This window comes from Misgurnus anguillicaudatus, chromosome 9 (assembly GCF_027580225.2).
Source record: "Misgurnus anguillicaudatus chromosome 9, ASM2758022v2, whole genome shotgun sequence".
Lineage (NCBI taxonomy): Eukaryota > Metazoa > Chordata > Actinopteri > Cypriniformes > Cobitidae > Misgurnus > Misgurnus anguillicaudatus.
Window position 1 is genome coordinate 31,589,178 of NC_073345.2, and position 23,945 is coordinate 31,613,122.

Below are 23,945 nucleotides of genomic sequence, written 5' to 3' on the forward strand. Positions count from 1 at the left end.
GCTAAAAAAATCTGCCAATGGAATAAGAAAAAGTTCTTAAATTAAAAAAGTAAACTTATTTCAAGAAAATTTTTCTTATTCCATTGGCAGATTTTTTTCTTGTTTTAAGCACTAAGTTTATATTTTTGTCTAAAACCTAAATAATTTTGTTTATCAAGAAAATACATCTTAATTTAAGAATTTTTAGATTTAACGAAATGAAATCAGTCACGACCCAAGAAAATAAGTCTAGTTTTCAGACCAAAAACATAAAATCCAAGTGACCCTGTGCACAAAACAAGCAAAAAAAAAAAAAATGGGTTAAGCAAATTTTTCTTGAATTTAGTGTTTAAGAAAAATTTCAAGATTTTTTGCTCACCCCATTGCCAAATTTTTTGCTTGTTTTATACACAAAATCACTTAAATTTGATATTTTTGGTCTAAAAACTAAACTCATTTTCTTGGGTCATTTTGCTCTTCAAGAAAAAGCATCTTAATTTAAGAAATTGTACATATTTTTACTGAAAACAAGACAAAAATACTAAGACAATTTTTTCTTGAAAATCATTTTTTGCAGTGTACTACTTTTTGTGCATTTTTGAATAAATCAACGCCCCTCCGTCTTCTTTTTCGTTAGATAACTCCTCTACAGAGGATCAAGAGAGAGCAAAGTGTCCATCGATTAAACACTTGAAGATCTTGCTGGAAGTAGTAGGTCATCCGAGTAGTTTTGCCTAGAGGTGGACGATTAACCGGTAGAAATTCGTCAACTGGTAGAGATTTTGGACTATCGTCTCTATTGAGGGTATGCACCCAGATCACCTTGCTGTGCGCGTGGTCAAGAAAAGTTACTGTTTGTACACGTATTTAAGCACCACAGTTTTAAAACAAGTGATTTTTAAGCCATTGAAACACACCCAACAGTGCTATATGCGCGCGCCATTTTTTTGTGTTAGAGGAGCGCTCAAGTCGCGCATCTGCTGCTCATTAAGCTCGTGAGCATTTTTGCCGCTTGATTTGCCTTAAATACACAAAATTCCGGTCTATCCTCATAAACACCACTATTTATGGCTTAAAAGAAAGTAAACAGCTGAAAGAGAAAACGCATGAGTAACTGTGGGTTCACACCAGATGCGAGTTCAACGATTTGCGAGTAGATTACATACAAACTCAATGCAAAGACGCAATCAAACGTGCCCTCGCGTGAAGCGATGCAAATGACGCGATATGGGTGGCGTGTTTGCCGCGAATTATAAAAATTCTATGGCATTAAATATTTTAATAACAGAAAACCTTATAAAGAGATAAAACTCTACCGTGAAACATATCGTTATCATGATCTAAAATTAATCCTAGCATGAAATAAAATTGTCATATCGCCCACACTTTCGCCTATTGCTTTTCAAATACTATAAATTCGGACATACTACTCGCCTCGCATACTATATAGTATGGACGTAGCCTCAGAATTCCACTCCAAACTCCCGGCATGCCTCATAAAAAAAAAAAGGACTAAACAAACATAAAAAAATAAAAAGCAATCATATAATTCAGTTTGTCACAACCGGTGTTATTTCCTGCTTAAGCGCTTAGCTTTCAGCTGTCTGAAGGACCCCCGGGTTGCAGTGGTTAACGGGTCAATCACGTCCAGTCTATATCTCCATGGACAACTTGTGTCATCCTTCAGCATGGATGCTGGCAAAGCACGTGAAGTGTGTTTTTGTGTGTGTCAGATTTGCCTGTCTGCTCTTCCTGCATCAGTGCTTTTATTCAGAGGGACAGTTCAAAGACAGGGGACAGTATTATAGCAAAGACTGGGTGCGTTTTTAAACAAACAGATTTAAATGTATAGAGCTGCTTCATTTGGCAGTTTTTCAGCAATTCACGCCTGCCACCAGCATTCAGCTTGTTCATCAACAAAACCATGCATTCAAAGAGGTTTGTGTAGGTCTCTGGAGCGTGTCGCCACTTAAAGGACGGGACAATATGCCAAATACTCACAATTACATTTAAAGTATTCATGCTATCAGTATGCATGCCCCTGAACAATAAAAAAAAATGTAAACATAAAAAATATTATATTATTCAGCTTAGTACATATGAAAAGCTCAGATGCAAAAATGAGAATGATATTAACCGAATACTCTTGCCAGGCATTATACGTTCATCAAATACTTTCACTTCAAATCCACTTAATCCCGGTCTCAGGCCATTCAGAAATGCAGAATTCATTAAAGTTCACATAACACACGCTGTTTCTGCTTATCGCATGTTAATCATGCGTACCTATAGAGTAGTATTACATCTTTCATATATCCAAAGAGTCTTTAGTTTGATCAGATTTATAAAAGACAGATCAGCTGTACACTGTCTTTCTGAATAAACCAAAGCTCCTGGAGGCGTACCGGAGGCGGAGCGAGTCACAAGCAAGCAACACACACAAAACATTATCCCACTATCTCTGGATAACTAATGATTTACTACACATTCATGTTGCTTACATTTTTGCACTTATGCGCTGATTGCCAACAAAACACGTTTGATGCAGTTTTACTTACCGCATGCGACTCTTGAAATAATTGGGACAGCCCCATTTCAACAAAATCCAGCATTAAACAAACACACTTGGACAACTCCGCTGCCACCCAGGATAAACAAACTATATCCATTGTTTCCATAAGGCTGGGGTTTGGTCACACTTCTTTGGTGACGTTGACTTTGTGCCAGCTCTTGATTGGTGTGTACGTGCACTATTCTAGTTAAAGTGCCCATATAAGGACTTCCACTGTACTTCCTGCACTGAAAACTGTCCATTAAAGAAGACTGTAACTTATGAATCTTTAATGTCCGAAAAAAACTTTCAGAAACATGTACGAACCCTGACGAAGTGCATTTGGCACAGAAATACGTCGTCATACGTCCAACTGTTTTTTTGCCTATGTTTAGCATGAGGGAACCAACCCTTTAAGAGTCTGAAAAAAATGCAAATTTACAAGAAAACATGTCAGATTCACTTAAGAGGGTTTTACATCTGAGCTCTTCAATTGTTCCTGTGTGTTCAGTAACTGTTTGCTCATATTGTCGAGGTGTTAAAAGGACATTCCACTTTTCTTGAAAATATGCTAATTCTCCAGTCCCCGTAGAGCTAAACACTCTATCTCCACCGTCTTGGAATCCATCCAGCCGATCTCCAGGTCTGTCTGTACCACTTTTAGCATAGCTTAGCATAATCCATTGAATCTGATTAGACCATTAGCATCGCGCTAAAAAGAAACCAAAGAGTTTCGATATTTTTCCTATTTAAAACTTGACTCTTCTGTAGTTAAATCATGTACTAAGACCGACGGAAAATTTAAAGCTGCAATTTTCTAGGCAGATTTTGCTAAGAACTATACTCTCATTCTGGCGTAATAATCAAGGACTTTGCCGCCGTAACATGGCTGCAGCAGGCGCAATGATATTACGCAGTCCCCGAAAATAGTTCCCTGCTATTGAAAGTTACCAATCAGAGTCAAGTTTTAAATAGGAAAAATATTGAAACTTTTTTGGGTTTTTTTGCGCGATGCTAATGGTCTAATCAGATTCAATGTATTATGCTAAGCTATGCTAAAAGTGGTACCCGAAGATCGGCTGAATTGATTCCAAAATGGTGAAAATCAAATGTCCAACTCCAGGGGAGCCGGAAAATAAGCATATCCTCAAAAAAAAGTGAAGTGTCCCTTCAAAATGTTGCCTGTATGTTTGTATTACTTTGCTCTTTGGTGAAGTCCGGTTCACTCATGGTGACGGGCAGCAGTAGTTCCCCCACCGCAGGCTGGATGGACACACTGAATTCATCTTCTTTAGTACTGCAGAGGAAAAAACACAGCCATCAGGTCTCTACACACCACATATCTGTCCATCTTTCTTTCCTATGTTTTCTTTATATACATTAAAAGTGGCGCTTGTAATTTCTAAGCCACTGGTGTCAACAAACAGAGGTGCAAATCTGCTTTTGTTTTGCCTAAACATTCGCCCTGTCTTCCATTGTTTGGCCAAACAGGTAAACCCGTTCTAAACTCACCTTGTTATAGTTGGGCCAGTGTGGTTGATCGTGATGCTCAAACCAAGCGACATTTTGAACTAACAGAGCCACAATGCTTTACTTTTTAATAAAATATTTACATTAAATCATTTTCTTGCACATATTTAAGTAAAATTATGTGGGAAGTAGTGTTACACAGATTTTAAAACAATTGTGTACACTTGTGTAAAACACAGGAACTTGATTTGTGTTGTTTTTCCACCCTCTCTTTTTTGGAGTAAGAGAATCAAATTATTGATTGTCAGGTTTGCCAATTTAACTTTGTAACTAGCCAATTAGTTCAGAAACAGAAGTGTTATTACTATCCCACTGGATCAATCATTGCTGATCCGGAGCCAGAGAGAGACGAAAGAGGGAAAAAGAAAAAGATGAAGTAATTTCTATTTTCATATTCGTATCGATTAGCATCATCACTGTTTGCGTTCGGTGGCGTACCATAGGAAAGAAGACTGTCAGATACTCCGATAAGTCCGAAATCTAACATTAGTCCCTTTATAAAGACGGGCAGCCTGGGAAATAGGAAGCCAATAAGAAGCGGGAGAACAGGGTCGCCACGGAGATCAGGTGATGAGGGGAAACGGGCATGAAAAGATAAAGAGACCAAATAAGCAGGCTAGGGATCACCGTGCAAAGTAAATCCAGGTATTTCTTCCTAATACGGCATAATCTTTTGATGCGGAGGAAAGCGAGAAGTGCCGAATCCCCGCTTAAACCGACTCCCTGAGCTGGGCTCTCTTCGAGGGCCGCAAATGCTCAGAGGAGGACTGACCCGCGCCCACTCGTTCCCATGTCATTGAACTCACATTGGCTCCATTAGCGCACATAATCTACCGGTCGCTCGTCTCTTGCTCGGCTGTTTATGGTGATGTTATTCACGCCTGGCTATTTCACTGTATCGATCACATAAGCCTCCGGCGTAATCGAAAAAAGAAAAAACAATTACAAGCTTTGTGGAGAAGTGTAATCACTCCAAATTAGATTATTTAAAAAATGTAATGCATATTATTACTATTCACACTATGCGGTAATAATTTATGTTTGAAAAAGTATTGGAAAGGGGAACGATTAATTTTGTCAGATTTTTGCATGTGTAAGGACAATGAACAAACAGTAATTTAATCTGTATAATGACATGCCAACACTATCATAATGTGAAGCAGTGTGCGTGTATATGTGTGTGTGTGTTCAAATGTTTTTCGCTGAATGTCCTTTTGGAGCGAGCCAAAAATCCTGTTTCGAGTATGGTGTAATACAGTATATGGTATAATGTACCAGAGTAAACATGAGGCATTGTGGCTGTGTGTATATAGAGGAATCTAATGGGTTAATGCACCAAAATATTTATAAATATGTCTGTTGTAACAGAAGTATGCAACATTTATTATTTTAGGTATGTAAAGAACAATATCACAATGCATAGTGTTTCAGTGCATATAAGTGTCCCTGGACCATAAATCCAGTCATAACTTAAGTCACACGGGTATATTTAAAGAGTTTGGTTCCAAAACGCAATAAATCCATTTAGACTAATTTTGGTAAAAACATGTTTTCTATACCAAGAAAGACACAAGATGAAAACCACTATTTTCTGTTACAAACTTTCACATAGCATCTTTAGGTTATAATAACATAAAAAATTCAAATCCATATTATTATTATAAAAACTGATTATTTTTTCCGCAAAATGCAATAAATCCATGGCAAGTTTTTTTTTTCAAAATGTTATAAATCTACTGAATCAATATATAAATGTTCATTCATCTTTGCCATGTTATATTCATTTAGTTGACTAGTGGTATACACTGATTAAAAAATAAACATTAATGGCATTCATCAAAACACTTTGTCATATTAAGAACACTGTCATTGCTGCTGTCATCCTTGGAATGTCGTCGCTTTTTTGACAGCGATCAGCTGTAGGGCCCTATAATTTCCACGATCACGGAATCGCGGACGGAATCGCGGAATTGGCAAATTAACACGGAATCTAGTATTAACGTGGAATTTCGCGGAATTTTACATATTTTGAATAAAATTATGTTTTTGTGTGGGAGGCGTACATATGTCTGGGGGAAATGCAGACCGGGGGAAGTAAATCTGGGCGACACACCCCGTCCCGTCATTTCAGACCCCCTCGAAAACACTGAAACCATGGCGAAGAGGCTCTCCACGACTCTGCTTTCGTCAGCGAAAAAAAATAAGAAATTCGACGCTAAGCACTACTTCCGAGCAGTTCTCACATGACTTTTATGTGACCAGAGAACTGTTATCATTTAAATCATTTACATTTTAATCATTAACATTAAAGGAACACTCTTTTTATGGCTAAAATAACAGTAAAGGGTAAAAACGGAATTTGCAAAAATTAAAACGGAGAAAACGGAATTTGCAAAAATTAAAACGGAGAAAACGGAATTTGGGAAAAAATAAAACGGAATTTGGGAAAAAATAAAACAGAATTTGGGAAAAAATAAAACGGATTTTATAGGGCCCTACAGCTGTAAAATGTTTTGGTCCTGCTCGATTTTCGTTGACTTTTAGTAAAATAATGGAAAGCAACAGCCGGCATTTTTCCGTCTCCCGAGTGCCTCTGGCGTAAATTATTCGATTTTGATGGCTTACGTTTCTTCCCCGCAACAGGTTTTTGCTTAAAATTAAGAATTTACATTTTAATACAGACCAGATCCAATACTGATTTTGGTGGTTACAATTGTTTTTTAAATGGCGTTTACTGCGTTTTGGAACCAAACTCTTAGTTTGTAGAAATAGCCAACAATACATTGTATGCGTCAAAATTATAGATTTTAAATGCCAAAAATCATTAGGATATTAAGTGAAGATCACGTTCCATGAACATTCCCCACCATAAATATATCAAAAATGTATTTATCATAATTAATTTAAGAACTTCATCTGGACAACTTTAAAAGCGATTTTCCTCAATATTTTGATTTTCTGCAACCTCATATTCCAGATATTAAAATAGTTGTATCTCGGACAAATATTGACCTATCCTAACAATTCACACATTAATGCAAAGCTAATTTATTCAGCATTCAGATGTATAAATGTAAAAGTCCAGGGTCACATATGAGGATGTTGCAAATGTGTAGAGCAGGACTTCTCACCAGAGCTGGAAGTTTGCGGCCTGTGTTGAATCCTTGAAGTCTACGCCCATGGACACGGTTATAGATGCCTGCGGCTCCAAACGCTCTGAAGAAAAAAAAAGAAACGCCTGAAGAACCAAGACATGACACTTACATTTATATATCTATCAATCTAAATTTATAGAGCGAGAGATGGAGAGAAAACACGGATGAACAGATGCATGAATACCAAAGTGTGTAACTCTGAAACATGAAAACTGTGCTTCACAAACTGTAAAGGATTCAAAGTGGTTTATAAGTTATAAACCTGAATAATTGATCAATTAAAATTTGACAAATACCAATGCATAATTAATTATTCAAATAACTTTTTTGTTAACATAAATTTTATAATGAAAAGTTTCCGCTTTGTGACTCACAGTTACAGAGTATAATTTATAAAAAAATAAGTACAAAAATTAAATCGGTGGTTTACGTCAGGATCAAAATAGGATGACAAATACGATTTTAAATTATCCACAATTCCTGTGCTCCACCTCACAAAGTTTGAGAAGCATTGCTATGAAGAAATACTGTAAATCTATTCTTCGCCCTTCCCACCCATGAAATTGATCCGTGTGATGCTTTTTCAACACAAGCATGGTTCAATTTTACATTTATAAATCCCAACGTTGTCCTGTGAACAATTATGAGCTTTGTTTTGAGGTGAAAGTGAGAAACGCATAAAAACATTTCACATTGTGTGGACTACTGCGTGATGTGTATCTGATTATAGGAGCTTTGCTAATCGATACAAGGGCTGAAATCATATCAGTTAGATTAATAATGGCTGAGAGCGAGCGAGAGAGTAAGAGATAAAGAGAGGTCAAAGCATGCACCTGCTGGGGAAAGTCTCGGTTAGTATGTCTGCTAAATATGAAATATTTCTTAATATCCAAAATGGCTACAATATTATTCACTAACAACGTAAATACATTTATGAATCCTCTTTTTTATAATCTCACGATTTAAGGGACAATGTTGCCAGTTCACCAAAATTAGTTATTATCCCACCTGCCCATGTACTAAATATCTTAAAATATTAAAGGATTAGTCCAGATAATAATCCAGATAATTTACTCACCACCATGTCATCCAAAATGTTGATGTCTGTCTTTGTTCAGTCAAGAAGAAATTATGTTTTTTGAAGAAAACATTCCAGGATTTTTCTCATTTTAATGGACTTTAATGGACCCCAACACTTAACAGTTTTAAAGCAGTTTAAAATTGCAGCTTCAAAGGACCCCAAACGATCCCAAACGAGGCACAAGGGTCCCATCTAGCGAAACGATTGTCATTTTTAAGAAAAATAAAAAATATGCACTTTTTAACCACAACTTCTCATCTTCCTCCGGTCGTGTGATGCGCCAGCGCGACCTCACATAATACGTCATCACGTCAAGAGGTCACGGATGACGTATGCGAAACTACGCCCCAGTGTTTACAAGTGTGAAGAAAGAGGACCGTTCTGACGTTGTTGTATGTGGAATTATACTAATTATTAATGTCTTTGTGTCAGTTTATTGTTTAAAATGCTCCGGAAATGTGCGTTTTATATATGTAACACGTGACCTTTCGACGCCATTACGCAGGGCCGGCCCTGGGCATAGGCGGAATAGGCAAATGCTAAGGGCGCCACCGACCCCTTGGGGCGTCCGTGCGCCCAAATTATTATTTTTTTAATATATGTATATAAACATTTATATTATAAAATATATAAATACTTATAGTTAAATATTTTGCACAGGAAAGCAGCGGTTGTTAATGAATTATTGGTAGTATAGTGTCTCGGAAGATCGTGCTTGTTAAATAGCTCTGTGGCTATACTGCACTGAAGCGGCAGTTTAAAATATAAACCCAGAATTCAGCGAACGTCAAGAACAAGAAAACGGAAACAAAAATCAGACAGAGACGCGGAATTTACATAATGTTACATAGACCATGTTTAAATTTCAATGTTTCTGCACAGAAATACCAACTTGTTCACTTTGTTTGGTATTAATAAGCTGCGCATTGGAGTGCTGGCCGCGGTGCTGAAGACCCGCTCTGACTGGAGTACTGGTGGCAGCACAGATATTTACGTGCAACCTACTGGAAACTATTATTCGTTATTATATAATTATTATTCGTTATTTTACTTTATTACTTCCACTTAAGAAGAGTTCTGCACTTTTTATTTCAATATTTCTCTTTATATGAATACTATTTTGTACTTAAATCTATAATTTCATTATTTTACTAACCCAACTAACTCATCTGCGCTTTCCGATAGGTTGCACGTAAGGGGAAAAGTATAGCTTTCTTCCCCTTGAGAAGAGTTCTGCACTTTTAAACTTAAAAAAAATATCTCTTTACAAAAAAAAAAATTTTTCTTCTATTTTAAAGCTGTAATTTAGTTATTTTACTAACCCAACTAATGACTCCTCCGCTTTCCAGTAGATTGCACGTAGATGTCTGTGTATATGTGCCATTACGTGTCTTCGGCACCGCGGGGAGCAGCCGGCGCTCCGGTGTGCAGCTTATTGATACCAGACAAAGTTGGTATTTCTGTCCAGAAACATTGAAATTTATACATGGTCCGTGTAACGTAATTTAGATCCCGCGTCTTGGCCTTATTGTTTTTTTCTTGTTTTTGACGTTCGCTGAATTCTGGGTTTGTGTTTTGAACTGCCGCTTCAGTGCAGTGTAGCCACAGAGCTATTTAACGATGAGCACGATCTCCCGAGACACTACAACATGCTACTAATAATTCATTAATAACAGCTGTTTTCTTGTACACAATTAAATATTTTAAGCTAAAGGTACAGTGTTAAAACATGTAAAAAAGACAAGATTTTAACAATGTCAAGATCAAATGCCTGAGTAACAGGGTATTGTGTGTGTATGTGTTCGTGTGCGTGTGTTTGTGTGTGTTTCCAAAATATTTTCTAAATAAAGAAAACAAGACAAATCTGTGCAGTTTGTTTCCGTGTAAGTTTATGAACAAAATGATTGGAACACAATTGTGATTCTAAAGGGCACCAGGTGAAATATTGCCTAGGGCAGCAAATTGGCCAGGGCCGGCCCTGCCATTACGCAATTACGTTAGGTCACGCTGGCTCATCACAAAGCCGTTGGAAGAAGAGAAGTTGTGGTTTAAAAGTGCATATTTTTTCTTTTTCTTAATCGTTTCGCTAGATAAGACCCTTATGCCTTGTTTGAGATCGTTTCGAGTCCGTTGAAATTGCAATTTTAAACTGCATTAAAACTGTTAAGTGTTGGGGTCCATTAAAATGTGAAAAATCCTGGAATGTTTTCCTCAAAAAACATAATTTCTTCTCGACTGAACAAAGAGCGACATCAACATTGTGTATGAAATGGTGGTGAGTAAATTATCTGGATTTCTTTTAAGAAAATTGACTAATCCTTTAATCTTTTTTCCTGACAAACTTATTGTTTCGCTTCAGAAGACATATAATAACTCAGTAGAGTCATTTGGATTACTTTAAAGATGGATGTATGTGCTTTTTGGAGCTTTGCCATATGAAGATATATGGCTCCCATTTAAGACGATAACATGACGGCACTTAATAAAAAATTATCCATTTGTGTTGAACAGAAGTAAGTCATATCCATCTGGGATGGCGTGAGGGTGAATAAATTGGGATTTTTTATTTTACTTTAAAACTTGAAGGTGTAAAGGAGGACCTCTTTAATGATTGGATGATTACCCAAAACACAGACAAAAAAGTACAAGGAAATGTACACCTTCAATCGATTGACCCGCTCACCGATCGTGTTGAAGCGATGGATGTCCTGTCCAGTGGAACTCTGCTCTGAGATGTGGATGTTCTCGAGGGCTTGGTCACTATTGTTGCTTAGCGTCAGTTGCAGGGATACCATGCTGTTGCCATAGATACAAGGCTGCCGGGTGAAGCGGTACTGGGCGGACAGACCTTTACCAGTCATCCTGTGGAGGAGCTCATGGGAGGTTTCCGGCACGAACACGGGAGAACTGGCCTGTGGGGGAAAACACGTACGCATGGCGTCAAACTGACAGGCAGAATACGCAGAGATAAAGAGGGGAACACCTGCGTTTGGTGGACAATTAATGAAAATGTATTGAAGCGAAAATAGTAATTAAAAAACAGCTGCAGGGTCTTCTGGGTAATCTGTAGAACTGTAGGAGCTACCCAGTCTCATGTAGATGTGTATAAATAGCACAAAGTGTGAAAACTCGTGCAATACATACGCCAAATTCCAATGGTTTTTAAAACTATGTTCGCTTGGGTTTAGGGTTAGATTTGAGATTTGCTTTACACTGCAAAAAAGGATTTTCAAGAAAAAAATTTCTTAGTATTTTTGTCTTGTTTTTAGCAAAAATATCTAAAAAGTCTTAAATTAAGATGCTTTTTCTTGATGAGCAAAAAGACCCAAGAATATGATTTTGTGCATAAAACAAGAAAAAATTTTTTTCTTGAATTTAGTGTTTTAAGAAAAATGTTCAAGATTTTTTTTGCGTACCCCATTGGCAGATTTTTTTGTTTGTTTTGTGCACAAAATCACTTAAATTTTATATTTTTTTGGTCTAAAAACTAGATTTATTTTGTTGGGTCGTTTTGCTCATCGGGAGGGGGCATCTTAATTTGGGAATTTTTAGATATTTTTACTGAAAACAAGACAAAAATACTAAGATTTTTTTTCTTGAAAATAATTTTTTTGCCATGTAGAAAGTTATTTAATGTACAGGTTTCTTCTTGTTTTTGTCTATTTTTAAGCCATGGTCTCTTGGAGCTGGGGTTTGGGCTAGGATGTCACTTTTTATGTAACAAAAAGTTGTTCTAACCCTGAACACAAGCGACAATGGTAAAAAAAAGAGAAACCAACACATTCACTGCAAAAAAAAAACGATTTTCAAGAAAAAAAATTCTTAGTATTGTTGTCTTGTTTTCAGTAAAAATATCAAAAAATTCTTAAATTAAGATGGTTTTTCGTGATGAGCAAAACTACCTAAAAAAGTCTTTATACCAAAAATATCAAATGTAAGTAATTTTGTGATTAAAAGCAAAAAAATCTGCAAATTTTTCTTGAATTTTGTGTTTAAGAAAATTGTTCAAGATTTTTTTGCTTACCCCATTGCCAGATTTTTTTTCTTGTTTTATGCACAAAATCACTTAAATTTGATATTTTTGGTCTAAAAACTAGACTTATTTTGTTGGGTCGTTTTGCTCATCAAGAAAAAGCCTCTTAATTTAGGAATTTTTAGATATTTTTACTGAAAACAACACAAAAATACTACGATTTTTTTTCTTGAAAATAATTTTTTTGCCGTGTAGGAAGTTATTTAATGTACAGATTTCTTCATGTTTTTGTCTATTTTTAAGCCATGGTCTCTTGGAGTTGGGGTTTGGGCTAGGATGTCATTTTTATGTAACAAAAAGTTGTGCTAACCCTGAACACAAGCGACAATGGTAAAAAAAAAGAGAAACCAACACATTCACTGCAAAAAAAAAAAAAAAAGATTTTCAAGAAAAAAAAATTCTTAGTATTGTTGTCTTGTTTTCAGTAAAAATATCAAAAATTCTTAAATTAAGATGTTTTTTGTTGATGAGCAAAACTACCTAAAAAAGTAAGTCTAGATTTTATACCAAAAATATCAAATGTAAGTAATTTTGTGCATTAAAAGCAAAAAAATCTGCAAATTTTTCTTGAATTTTGTGTTTAAGAAAATTGTTCAAGATTTTTTTGCTTACCCCATTGCCAGATTTTTTTTAAGCTTGTTTTATGCACAAAATCACTTAAATTTGATATGATTGGTCTTAAAACTAGACTTATTTTCTTGGGTTGTTTCGCTCATCAAGAAAAAGCATCTTAAATGTAAGAATTTTTTTATATTTTACTAAAAACAAGACAAAAATACTACGATTTTTTTTCTTGAAAATCATTTTTTGCAGTGTGAATTGACAAAAAAAGATGCAGCGTTTTCATATGCACGCCAAATTCTATTGCACGAGTTTTCACACTTTGTGCTATTTATACGCATCTCCGTGAGACCGGGTTAGTAGTATATTGATGGGTTGAGTTGGTCTTAAAAATTTAAGGTCTAGCTTTGCCAGTTTATGTTAAAGTATTCTCCTGTCCTATGATAATATCTAAACTAAAAGTAAACCAATTGATTTTCGTGGATGGTTAACCAATGTGGTGCTATATGAACATTATTTATTTGAGTATCTCTGCATCCCAACCTGGCAAAATTTGTGCAGGTTTGTTATCTTTTTTGTCTGATCAATAGCAGACATGGTAAACCAGCGAAACCTGTACAGAATTCATTTTTCATTCTTATTTTTGCAAATAATTGGAAAAAAACACACTGGTGATAGAAATTACCCACATCACCTTTATACTATAAAATGTATTATAATGCTGACACAAAACACGCATAATAATCCATATCCACTCTCTCTCAAACACACATATAAATTAAGTCCAACATCTGCCCATTTCCTTCTAATAAACGACCTTTTTAACTTTTCATCCTTAATGTAAAATCTCTTTCATAGCAGCCGTGGGATGAGACACAGACAGCGAGTTAAGGCTATTTTCATTATAAGCACATCAGTAAAACATTAGAGAAACCTTAGTTAAATGCCTCTATAACATTAGAGTAACGCTGGATTGATCTTAATGCTGTGTAAGAAATTTCATAATGGAAAATATTACAGAAGTTCGGGAAGAACAGGCTGTTGCTATTTAATCCTAGGATGCACTGGACGGTTTCTACATGCAGTCTTCTTGCACGTCCTTAACCATCTACAGAACGTGATGCATCCTTCGTGCCCATATCATAAACAACACTAGATAAATGTATATTTGACATTCATGCATTTGGCAGATGCTTTTATCCAAAGCGACTTATGGTACATACAAGCTACACATTTTATCATGCATGTGTGACCCCGTTGCTCTATCAATTGAGCTTCATGAGTTTAATAGTTTAATATTTAAAATTAAAGACTTTGCAAACCCTTAATCCTGAATATTAGCAACAGTAATAGTGATGCTCGCCTTAGCAAACAGCACTAACAAGGGTGCATGTACTTCAATGTGTGCCTGTACCGGTAGGTGTGTACATGAGATCATTCATCCAGACACTATTCTAGCATGACATCCATTATACTGTGACACACACACAGATGTGGTCACACTCTTTCACACATGCATTCATGCATTCACATGATCATATAAACACAGACGCCATTCCTAACCGCATGTTTATCCACAAACGCAGCGTATCATTTATTCAGCTCATATTACGATTTTCAAGATGAAAAGCTTTTTTATATGATTATATTGGTTTATATTGAATGAATGAGGTCGATGGAAGCAGATAATATTAGATATTAATGTCATTCTTATTCTTTGTAAGATTTTAAAATTATGTGACCCTGAACCACAAAACCAGTCTTAAGTTGCAAAAGGCCAACAATATTGTATGTTCAAAAATATACAAAAATGTTATGCCAAAAATCATTAGGATATTAAATAAATATCAAGTACAATGAAAATATTTTGTAAATTTCCTACCATAAATATATAAAAAATTAATTTATCATCATTAGTTATGTGTGTTGCCAAGGACTTCATTTGGACAAGTTTAAAGGTGATGCGCTCAATATTTTGATTTTTGGCACCCTCATATTCCAGATTTTCAAGTTGTTGTATCACGGCAAATAATGTCCTATCCTAACAAACCATACATCAACGTAACGCTTATTTATTCAACTTTCGGATGATATGGTATGAATCTCAATATAAAAAAATTACCCTTACACTGCAAAAAATGACTTTCTAACTTAGTATTTTTGTCTTGTTTTCAGTAGAAATATCTAAGAATTCTTAAATAAAGATGTATTTTCTTGATGAGCAAAATGAGCTAAGAAAATGTGAGAAAAATTTTGTGCGAGAAATTTTTGCTTAAATTAAGTGTTAAAGAACCCCATTGGCAGATATTTTTTGCTTGTTTTAAGCACAAATTCACTTAAATTGTATATTTTTTCGTCTAAAAACTAGACTTATTTTCTTCAAGAAAAAAGCATCTTAATTTAAGAATTTTTAGATATTTCTACTGAAAATAAGACAAAAAAAAACTAAGTAAGAAAGTAATTTTTTGCAGTGAATGGTTTTGTGGTCTATGCACTGCAAAAAAATATTTTTAAGAAAAAAAATCGTATTTTTGTCTTGTTTTCAGTAAAAATATCTAAAAATTCTTAAAATAACATGCTTTTTCTTGATGAGCAAAACGACCCAAGAAAATAAGTTTAGTTTTTAGACCAAAAATATCAAATTTAAGTGATTTTCTGCATAAAAGAAGCAAAAAAAATCTGCCAATGGGGTAAGCAAAAAAATCTTGAACATTTTTCTTAAACACTAAATTCAAGAAAAATTAAAGAAAAATGTGCTTACCCCATTGGCAGATTTTTTTGCTTGTTTTATGCACAAAATCACTTAAATTTGATATTTTGGTCTAAAAACTAGACTTATTATCAAGAAAAAGCATCTTCATTTAGATATTTTTAAAATACTAAGTAAGGAAGTCATTTTTTGCAGTGCATGAATGGTCCATGGTCACATATTGCCATTATCACATATAGCTATCTATTATTTGGATGGACAATTTAACTAAAAGCACCTGTTTAGATAAAAAACATGTAAAAACACTATACATTTATATTGTCTAATCGGTTACGGTCGTAAATAAAATGTCACCCTGTCTGTGAAAGTCTCAAATTAAAATTTTTCCAAGTTTGACTTCAATAATTGATTTCGCTTTGGTTTTAATCTTTGACATGACCTTACTCAGTCAATATTAAATCAAGCTTATATTTTCGCAGAATGTTCTTTGAGTTTATGTACATCACTAAAATGACTTTCGTTGGGTTTGCCTATGTTTTTTCCCCTGTCACATCAGCTACAGTACATGCACATCACTGCATATATCCCTAATCAAAAACATGACCACTTCTCACATCGCCTCAAGAAAATCGCCGTTACGTCCCCCAAAAAAGCAAAGGCAAGCGTCATGCCTGAATAGTGTGGTGTGACAGTGTCTGCCGAAGATATGACGAGTGTGGAAGGACCTCTGACGTCTCAATGCATTAACTCTGAATCTCTGGATTCTCTCTACATCGTGTGACAGCAGAACAGATCGCTGGCTGATGGCAGTTTTCTGGCTCTACACGGCACCGCCGAACACCTGGACAGGAATGACATTTCTGCCTGCTATTTATTTATTGGCTGCGGCTTTATCTTCTACACCAGCAAATCCCTCTGAGCTGTGGATTCCATCTGCAAACGGATACTGGGATTCTGCACTGGCAGATGATTTATCATCAACTAAAATATTGCAGTGGAAACTTAAAATGTGACACTGGACGACAAAACCAGTCATAAGTCGCACGGGTATATTTGTAGCAATAGCATACAAAACATTGTATGGGTGAAAAGGATTTTTTTTAATGCCAAAAATCATTAGGAAATTATGTAAAGATCATGTTTCATAAATATTTTTTGTTAAATTCCTACCGTAAATATAAAAACCGATGTATTGTTAAGGACTTTATTTGGACAACTTTAAAGGAAAACACCAGTTTTTCAATATTTTATTATGTTCTCACCTCAGCTTAGATGAGTTAATACATACCTATCTTTATTCAATGCGTGCACTTAATCTTTGTACAGCACGTCATGAATGTGTTAGCATTTAGCCTAGCCCCATTCATTCCATAGGATCCAAACAGGGATGAATCCAGAAGCCACCAAACACTCCCATGTTTTCCCCATTTACATGAGTAGTTTCACTATAAATATGGTGGCGCAGTAATATTGATTGAAGTTTGAGTAAAAGAGGGAGTAGTCAGGAGTGATGATGTTACTGCGTGCCGAGGTCGAAGTGCTGCAAACTAAGTGCTCTTCCGCCATACAAAATGGTTCTTGTTTTATTTTATACATTTTATTTTGTGCCACCATACTTACTCGTGTAACTACTGATGTAACAGTCCTTAAATACGGAAAAAAAGCGTGGCTTCTAAATTCATACCGGTTTGGATCCTAAGGAATGAATGGGGCTAGGCTAAATGCTAACAAATTTACGACGTGTTGTACAAAAATTAAGTGCACACATTGAAAAAAGATAGGTTTGTATTAATTCATCTAAGTTGAGGTAACAACATTGTAAAATATAAAAAAATGTGGTGTTTTCCTTTAAAGGCAATTTCTCAATATTTAGATTTTTTGCACCCTCAGATTCCAGATTTCCAAATTGTTGTTTCTCAGCCAAATATTGTCCTATCCCAACAAAATCTAGGGAGCCCCTAAGGGGACATGGAGCAAAAATTAAATAAAAAGTTTAGTTTCGCGTGCGCACGTGAAACTATCGTGTGCGCACATGAAACTACTACAAAAGTTGGACGTAAGCGCGAAACTAAACTTTTAAAAAAAAAATTCTGCACACGAAGGTTTCACGTGAGCACATGCAACTAAACTTTAGATTTTTTACTCCAATGTCACCTTAGGGGCTTGATAAAATCACACATCAATGGAAAATGTACTTATTCTGCTTTCAGATGAAGTATAAATCTTAATTTCACAAAATTATTATTGGTTTTGGGTCCGGGGTCACAAACACACCCTAATGCTACGTACACACCAAATGTGTAGCATCGCGTTGCTCGCTCTGGATTACTCGCAGGATTTAACTTTGTGTCATGCAAATTTTTCGCTTGAGTTGAATATTTTCAAAATGCGCGAAGGCGAGTTTGAGGCGAATAGCGCGTGTTTTCGCTGCAATCGCGCTGCCTAATTCGCGCCATTCGCATCGCCCCGCGCGAGGACGGGTCTGATCGCGTCTTTGCATTGACTTTGTATGTAATCTACTCAAGCAAATCTTATGCCCAATAAGAAATTGCATGATTTAACATGCAATATGTCTATGCTCTGATTTTGGGGCTAAAATCTCCAGAAGGTGTAAAATGTGTGAAGTGAGATCCGGGCATTACACTCTTTTTGCGGTTTAAAGGTAAATCAAATAAATAAAAAATATTTAATACAAAATGTGTTTGTTAACATTAGTTAATGCATGCATATGTTCATTTAAACATTTACTTACAAATTATAAAATTAAAAATGTACTAATGAACTAACATGAACAACTGTATTTGGCATTAACTAACATTAACAAAGATTAATAAATGGTATCGTTCATTATTAGTTCATATTAGCTAATGCAGTTAAAAATAAAAACAAATATTAACTTACTGTAAATTTCACCCTTTTTTTCACAAAAATAACAAAAAAATTAGGGTCACTGAAATAGCGAAAAGGAACCAGAGAAAAATCCTCTTGGGCAAATGTATAAAAAAAATGTGTAAAAAAATTGTAAAAAAAAAATTTGGCGAGCACAGATCGCTAATAGGCAACAAAACCAAAAAAGACCATTTTTTTTTAATAAGTACTTCATAGATCTGAAACAGTGGTGTTATATTAAGCGGTTGTGTATAATACATCTCTAGATGATGTAGTAAGCGCTCCAAAAACAAACACACACATTGTGTGTAAATTTATCGGCGTGCTTTGGATGCGTCAAGCTAGTCTGTGTTGATAAAAGTAGTCGTAACGTTTACGGCACCTCCAGCAGTTAAATTTACCACGCACGCACCCACCCACAGGTCGCATCTACGGTTTCACCATAACCGTTCTTGTCTGTGTACTCAACGACCGGACAACCCAATATACAACACAACATCGCTTATGATCACCAATACAACACACACCTTGTGCCCTATAAAGCGCTCAACTCCGCTGGGCGGTGCAAGAGTAAATAATCGACGGAAAGGAGTAACCTTGACCGAGCCGTCTAACGCTCACACGCGCTGGGAAACGTCTCTACGGCGTGAAGGGGGGCTTGATTGAGGGGCTCTATTATAGATGAGCTTAACGGAAACCTCAGTGATGGATGACAACCCGCTCTAGTCACCTTCACATCCCCGTATCTCACAGCATCCTCTCCGTCCAGTCGCCGCCCCAAACCTGCTGACAGATGCAAAACACATCGGCCGGACGGGATGGAGAGAGCGAGCCAAGTGGGAAAGAATGAAAGGATATGCAGAGGACAGCAGGACATGCAGCAGACAGAATTAAAAATCTATTTTCTATTTCTGTTTGAAATCTAATTCATTTGTTTATAAGACTTATAAGTACATGCTGTCCGTCTGGTGGCTTGAGAGAAAAAGTCATTTGGAGCAATGCTGGCATGTGTGTGTGTTTTGCATTGATTCTGTCATATGCTGTGATTTATGGTGAAGGATTCGAAATAAGCGTAATGAAATTTTTGTGTTTCTTCTGTTTAATATACTTTGCAACAACAATATCACAAACTGTACACATGCATACTTAAAAATGCACAACTCCTAATACATGTTTCATATTGCATAAAGCTATTGTGCTATCAATATAGAGTACCATGCAAAAGTCTTAGGCCACTGTGTTAGATAATTGTTAATTTTGTATGCCAAAAATCATTAGGAAATTAAGTAAATATATTTTGTTAACTTCCTCCTGTAAATATATAAAAAAAGTATTTATCATTAGTAATATGTGTTGCTTTATTTGGCAATTTTCTCATTTTTTGCACCCACAGATTCCAGATTTCTTAAAAAAAATTGTCCTATCCTAACAAACCATACATTAAATGGAAAGCTTATTTATTCAGCTTTCAGACGTATTAATCTCAATTTAACAAATTGACCCTTATGATGGCTTTCGTGGTCCAGGGTGACACATAATTATTTATAAATCTCTTTATATACACTGAAAAAAATGATTAATTGAATCCAATCAATCCCTCCAAGGCAAGTGGTTGCAATCAATTCACCTATATTTTATTTTACGTTACTAATCTTTTTTGTTTAAATGTAGCCTAAATAAATTAATTGCAACCACCTACCCCAAAAAAATTGATCAAATTCAACGAATCATTTTTTTCAGTGTAGCTACATCCAGAAAATACAAGAAGTATCCACTGAATCTGTGCCATTTATGTGCCCTGGACATTATGTGTGTAAAAATGCAAGAAAACTAACTTATTATTAAGCAAAGTGTCCTACATATTAATCTAATACCAAATTTAAACCATATAATTTAAAACATTAATAACAACTACATACATTATAACACTAAAAGAAACAAAATTTTTATCTCTATACTTTACATTTAAATATAAAGCATGAAATTCTTCAGATATCTTTATTTTTGTGCATTTTTGTGTGAGTCCATTCCACCTTTTACCATTGAAAATGCCATAATATTTTAGATAAAATGCACATTTTAGTTATGTCTCCAGGATTTCACTCAGTCCTGTTACCTAACACGATACCCCCTCTGAATATGTAAGGAATAATAGACGGGCCATTGAATTATAAGAAAATAATGCACACCCAAGGTGGTAATGTAGCACGACGCGAGTTATTTTCAAATAATTCAAAGGACTGGAGTCAATTATTCCTATTGTACCATGGTTACCACAAACATTGCTCTGATGCCTATATTTAAGACATTTGACAAGTTAGGTATGCGGTTATCAAAAAATAATGCATACCCATGGAATATTTCTCAACCAATCAGATTACAGCATTCAACAGACCTGTGATATAAGTAAGGGATAATGTAGAGGCAGCCGGTAGTTATCGGGAAATAAGCCCCGACAGTGTGATCAGGACCCGACGCGAAGCCACATAAGAAAAAACTGGACATGAATATGAATTTGAAACATTTTATTGGTTTATTTGTTTTAAATTAACATTCTTATCCTTCCGTGAAACTTTGCACAGATGCATAAAATGATCATAATACCTTAAGATCCTCTGCTTCAAACTTGTCTGTCTCCATTTTTTTCTCTTTTAGCCAGTCTTTGAGAAGTTTTAATGCCCATTCTGTATTTTTGTGAGTGTTGGCTTCGTAGCTGTCATGCTCTATTTTGTCAAGTTCAGTCTCAGTAAGCTCTCTGTGTCTTGTCGTTTTCGTTCTTCTATCTACTGTTTAAATGTTTTGTTTTTTCCGTACATGTTAAAATGAATGTCAAAATTTTCCATTCTTAATTGTGGTTGTCCAGTGTTTGTCACAAGATGGCGCCAAACAGTAATCTTTGTTGGTGCGGAGGGATTTAAAACATACAAGTAGTACCGGCTATGCGTTATTACTTTGGAGCGGTTATTATTTGAAAAGAAGGAACCTGCAAATGTCTCAACTGACCAATCAGAATCAAGCATTCCAGAGAGCCGTGTAATAAGTAAGGAATAATTGACGACAGGCCATTGAATTATAAGAAAATAATGCACACCCAGTGTCGTGCCGTTACACCGGGGGAAGGGATTAACCACGATAAAATTTCCTGACAGTTAGTATTATCGTTTAAAATGTAATTATCACTACAACTGTGTTTGATTACCGTGATTTTGAAAACTTGCTGTAAATCCTGTCCAGCCAGAATCAGTTTGACGCAGGCGCTCATGCAACATAGTTTTTTGCACAAGAAGGCATTTAAGGAATAATGTATTGTATTCATTCACGGTAAACTTATTAGACAGAATTATTTTCAATGTTTTATGTTCAAATGTTTTCAGTGTGTGTATCAGTTCTTTTTGAACATTTCCATCTCATTTAACAAAACCATGATAAATAATATTGATAACTTTGGTCACTATAATCATGATATGATTTTTTTTTACCGTCCCGTCCCTAACCGCGGGTGTGCATTATTTTCAAACAATTCAGAGGACCAGAGTCAATTATTCCACTTATACCACAAACATTGCTCTGGTGGTTATTTTAAGACATTTAAAAGGTTAGGTGTGCGGTTTACCAAAAAATAATCAACACCCATGGAACATTTTTCAGCCAATCAGAATAAAGCATTCAACAGGCAAGTGGTATAACTAGGAATATTCCACAAGTCACATTTTTAAGAAGAAGTGACATCATCTGGATCTTTTTAAAACCATGTGAAGACTAAAAGTTACTTTTCTCATTTTCTTTTCTGTATACCGTATTTTGTGATATTAATACTATGACTGTGAATGGCAATCTTAATGTTCTGTCGTGTTTCCTTTATTTTTTCATTTATGTGATCAGATTATAAAAAAATTGGTAAATCAGTAGAATTTGCTCAGTGTCTTGATGCTATTAGCAGATATTTAATGCAGCTATATTTCATGCATCTATATTTCATGCATTTGTTTAATCTATGCTACTGTAAAATAAACTACCGGAGATTGACCAATAATCATTTGAAAAGTAAATATGTATTAGATTTAGGGGTGGTTTTCCAAACATGGTTTAGGTTAAGCCTGGACTAGGCCTTAGTTATATTAGGACATAGTAGTTTTACCAACAAACCTTACAAAAAATCATTACTGGTGTGCATCTTGAGACAAAACAATGGCACTGAAATATGTTAAGATATGTCAGTGCAAGATGTTGTTAAATGAAGGCAGCTCGAACGTGCATTTTAGTCTGGGACTAGGATAAGCCCTGTCCGGAAAACCGCCTCTTAGTGTTAAAAAGATAAAAAATGAACTTCAATTTTTATGAGTTACAACGTGCATATAGTACAGATTCGGTGTAATGGCCCATGCAGTATTAAAAACAGAAGAAAATAATAAGTGTGAAGTATTTAATGTGAGCTCTTCTTAAACTCAAGCAATAGCAGGAACCAAAATGAAATAAAAAAATGACTTCAGTCTCCTCAAAAGAGTTCAAGATGTGTTTAGTTCCAAAAGAGGTCACAATAAATACTTGCCTACATATTTCCTGTTTGTATCTTCATAAAGAAACCCAAAAATGTATATGGATAGTTAATAAAGCTAATGATAAATTACAAAGCTGGTGATGGCCTAAGACATTTGCACAATATTGCACATTGCTTTTTAAACAATCTTGGCTTCTAAAGGGACATTTTCGTCAACCATTGTCACACAGGTAAAACAACATTATATTAACCAATTAGAATGTCACAATTTCTGAAAATACTGCCCAAAACAAGCTAGGATGTTGCCAGGACATCACTATAATCAACCTATAAGTGGTTTTCAGCACATTGCGAAGTGGTCGCTTGGCTCAGGTCCATTCTTAAATGCAGTGACATTATTTTGTCTGCCAAATACTGTACAAAACAACCCACACGGTTTGAGCTGTATCATTCGTGTCCACATAGTGCAGAAATACGTTGCTGTATGGAATTGCAAAGGTAGGTAATGTAAATGAATCAAATTAAAGACTAAACTTTCTTTTAAATTGGACAAACACAATCGTCATGCATATCAAATACACAAATTAGGCTCACTGTGCGTGGGACACTTTGTATGTGAACAACACTGAAGGTGCACGTGATTGACAGCACGAGGCCGCGTCCCCGTGTGCGTTTCTACCTGGCTGCTGAGTCATAATGAGGACGGCACTGAGCGTGCTCCGAGAGGAACGGGGTCACCGCGGCAACGGCGACCGGCTGATGGGCACCAAATGAACAAATTATGACGCGGCCCCCGGATTGTGATGGGGTCAAACGCCCCCCACCCTGCGCTCAGCCCTGCTCTCGCCCTCGTTCGCCCCCCGCTCGCCCTACACTGACAGTTCAATTTCCCTCCAACGCCCCACGTACGCCCCCCATTCGCCCCGCGCTAATTATGAATGAAAAGTTATCAGGCGGC

The 23,945-nt window shown here is 35.8% G+C and overlaps 1 protein-coding gene across 2 annotated transcripts in view; it reads right to left on the reverse strand.

The window, feature by feature from the left end:
- ap3b1a (adaptor related protein complex 3 subunit beta 1a) overlaps nt 1-23,945 on the reverse strand; it is a 90,701-nt gene that overhangs the window by 20,977 nt on the left and 45,779 nt on the right. For both annotated transcript variants that reach the window (XM_055180201.2, XM_055180200.2), the window contains exons 23-25: nt 10,980-11,208; nt 7,192-7,276; nt 3,730-3,827 (exon numbers count right to left, since the gene is read on the reverse strand). In XM_055180201.2, the coding sequence (XP_055036176.2) occupies nt 3,730-3,827; nt 7,192-7,276; nt 10,980-11,208 (412 nt within the window). The remainder of the gene's footprint in view (nt 1-3,729; nt 3,828-7,191; nt 7,277-10,979; nt 11,209-23,945) is intronic.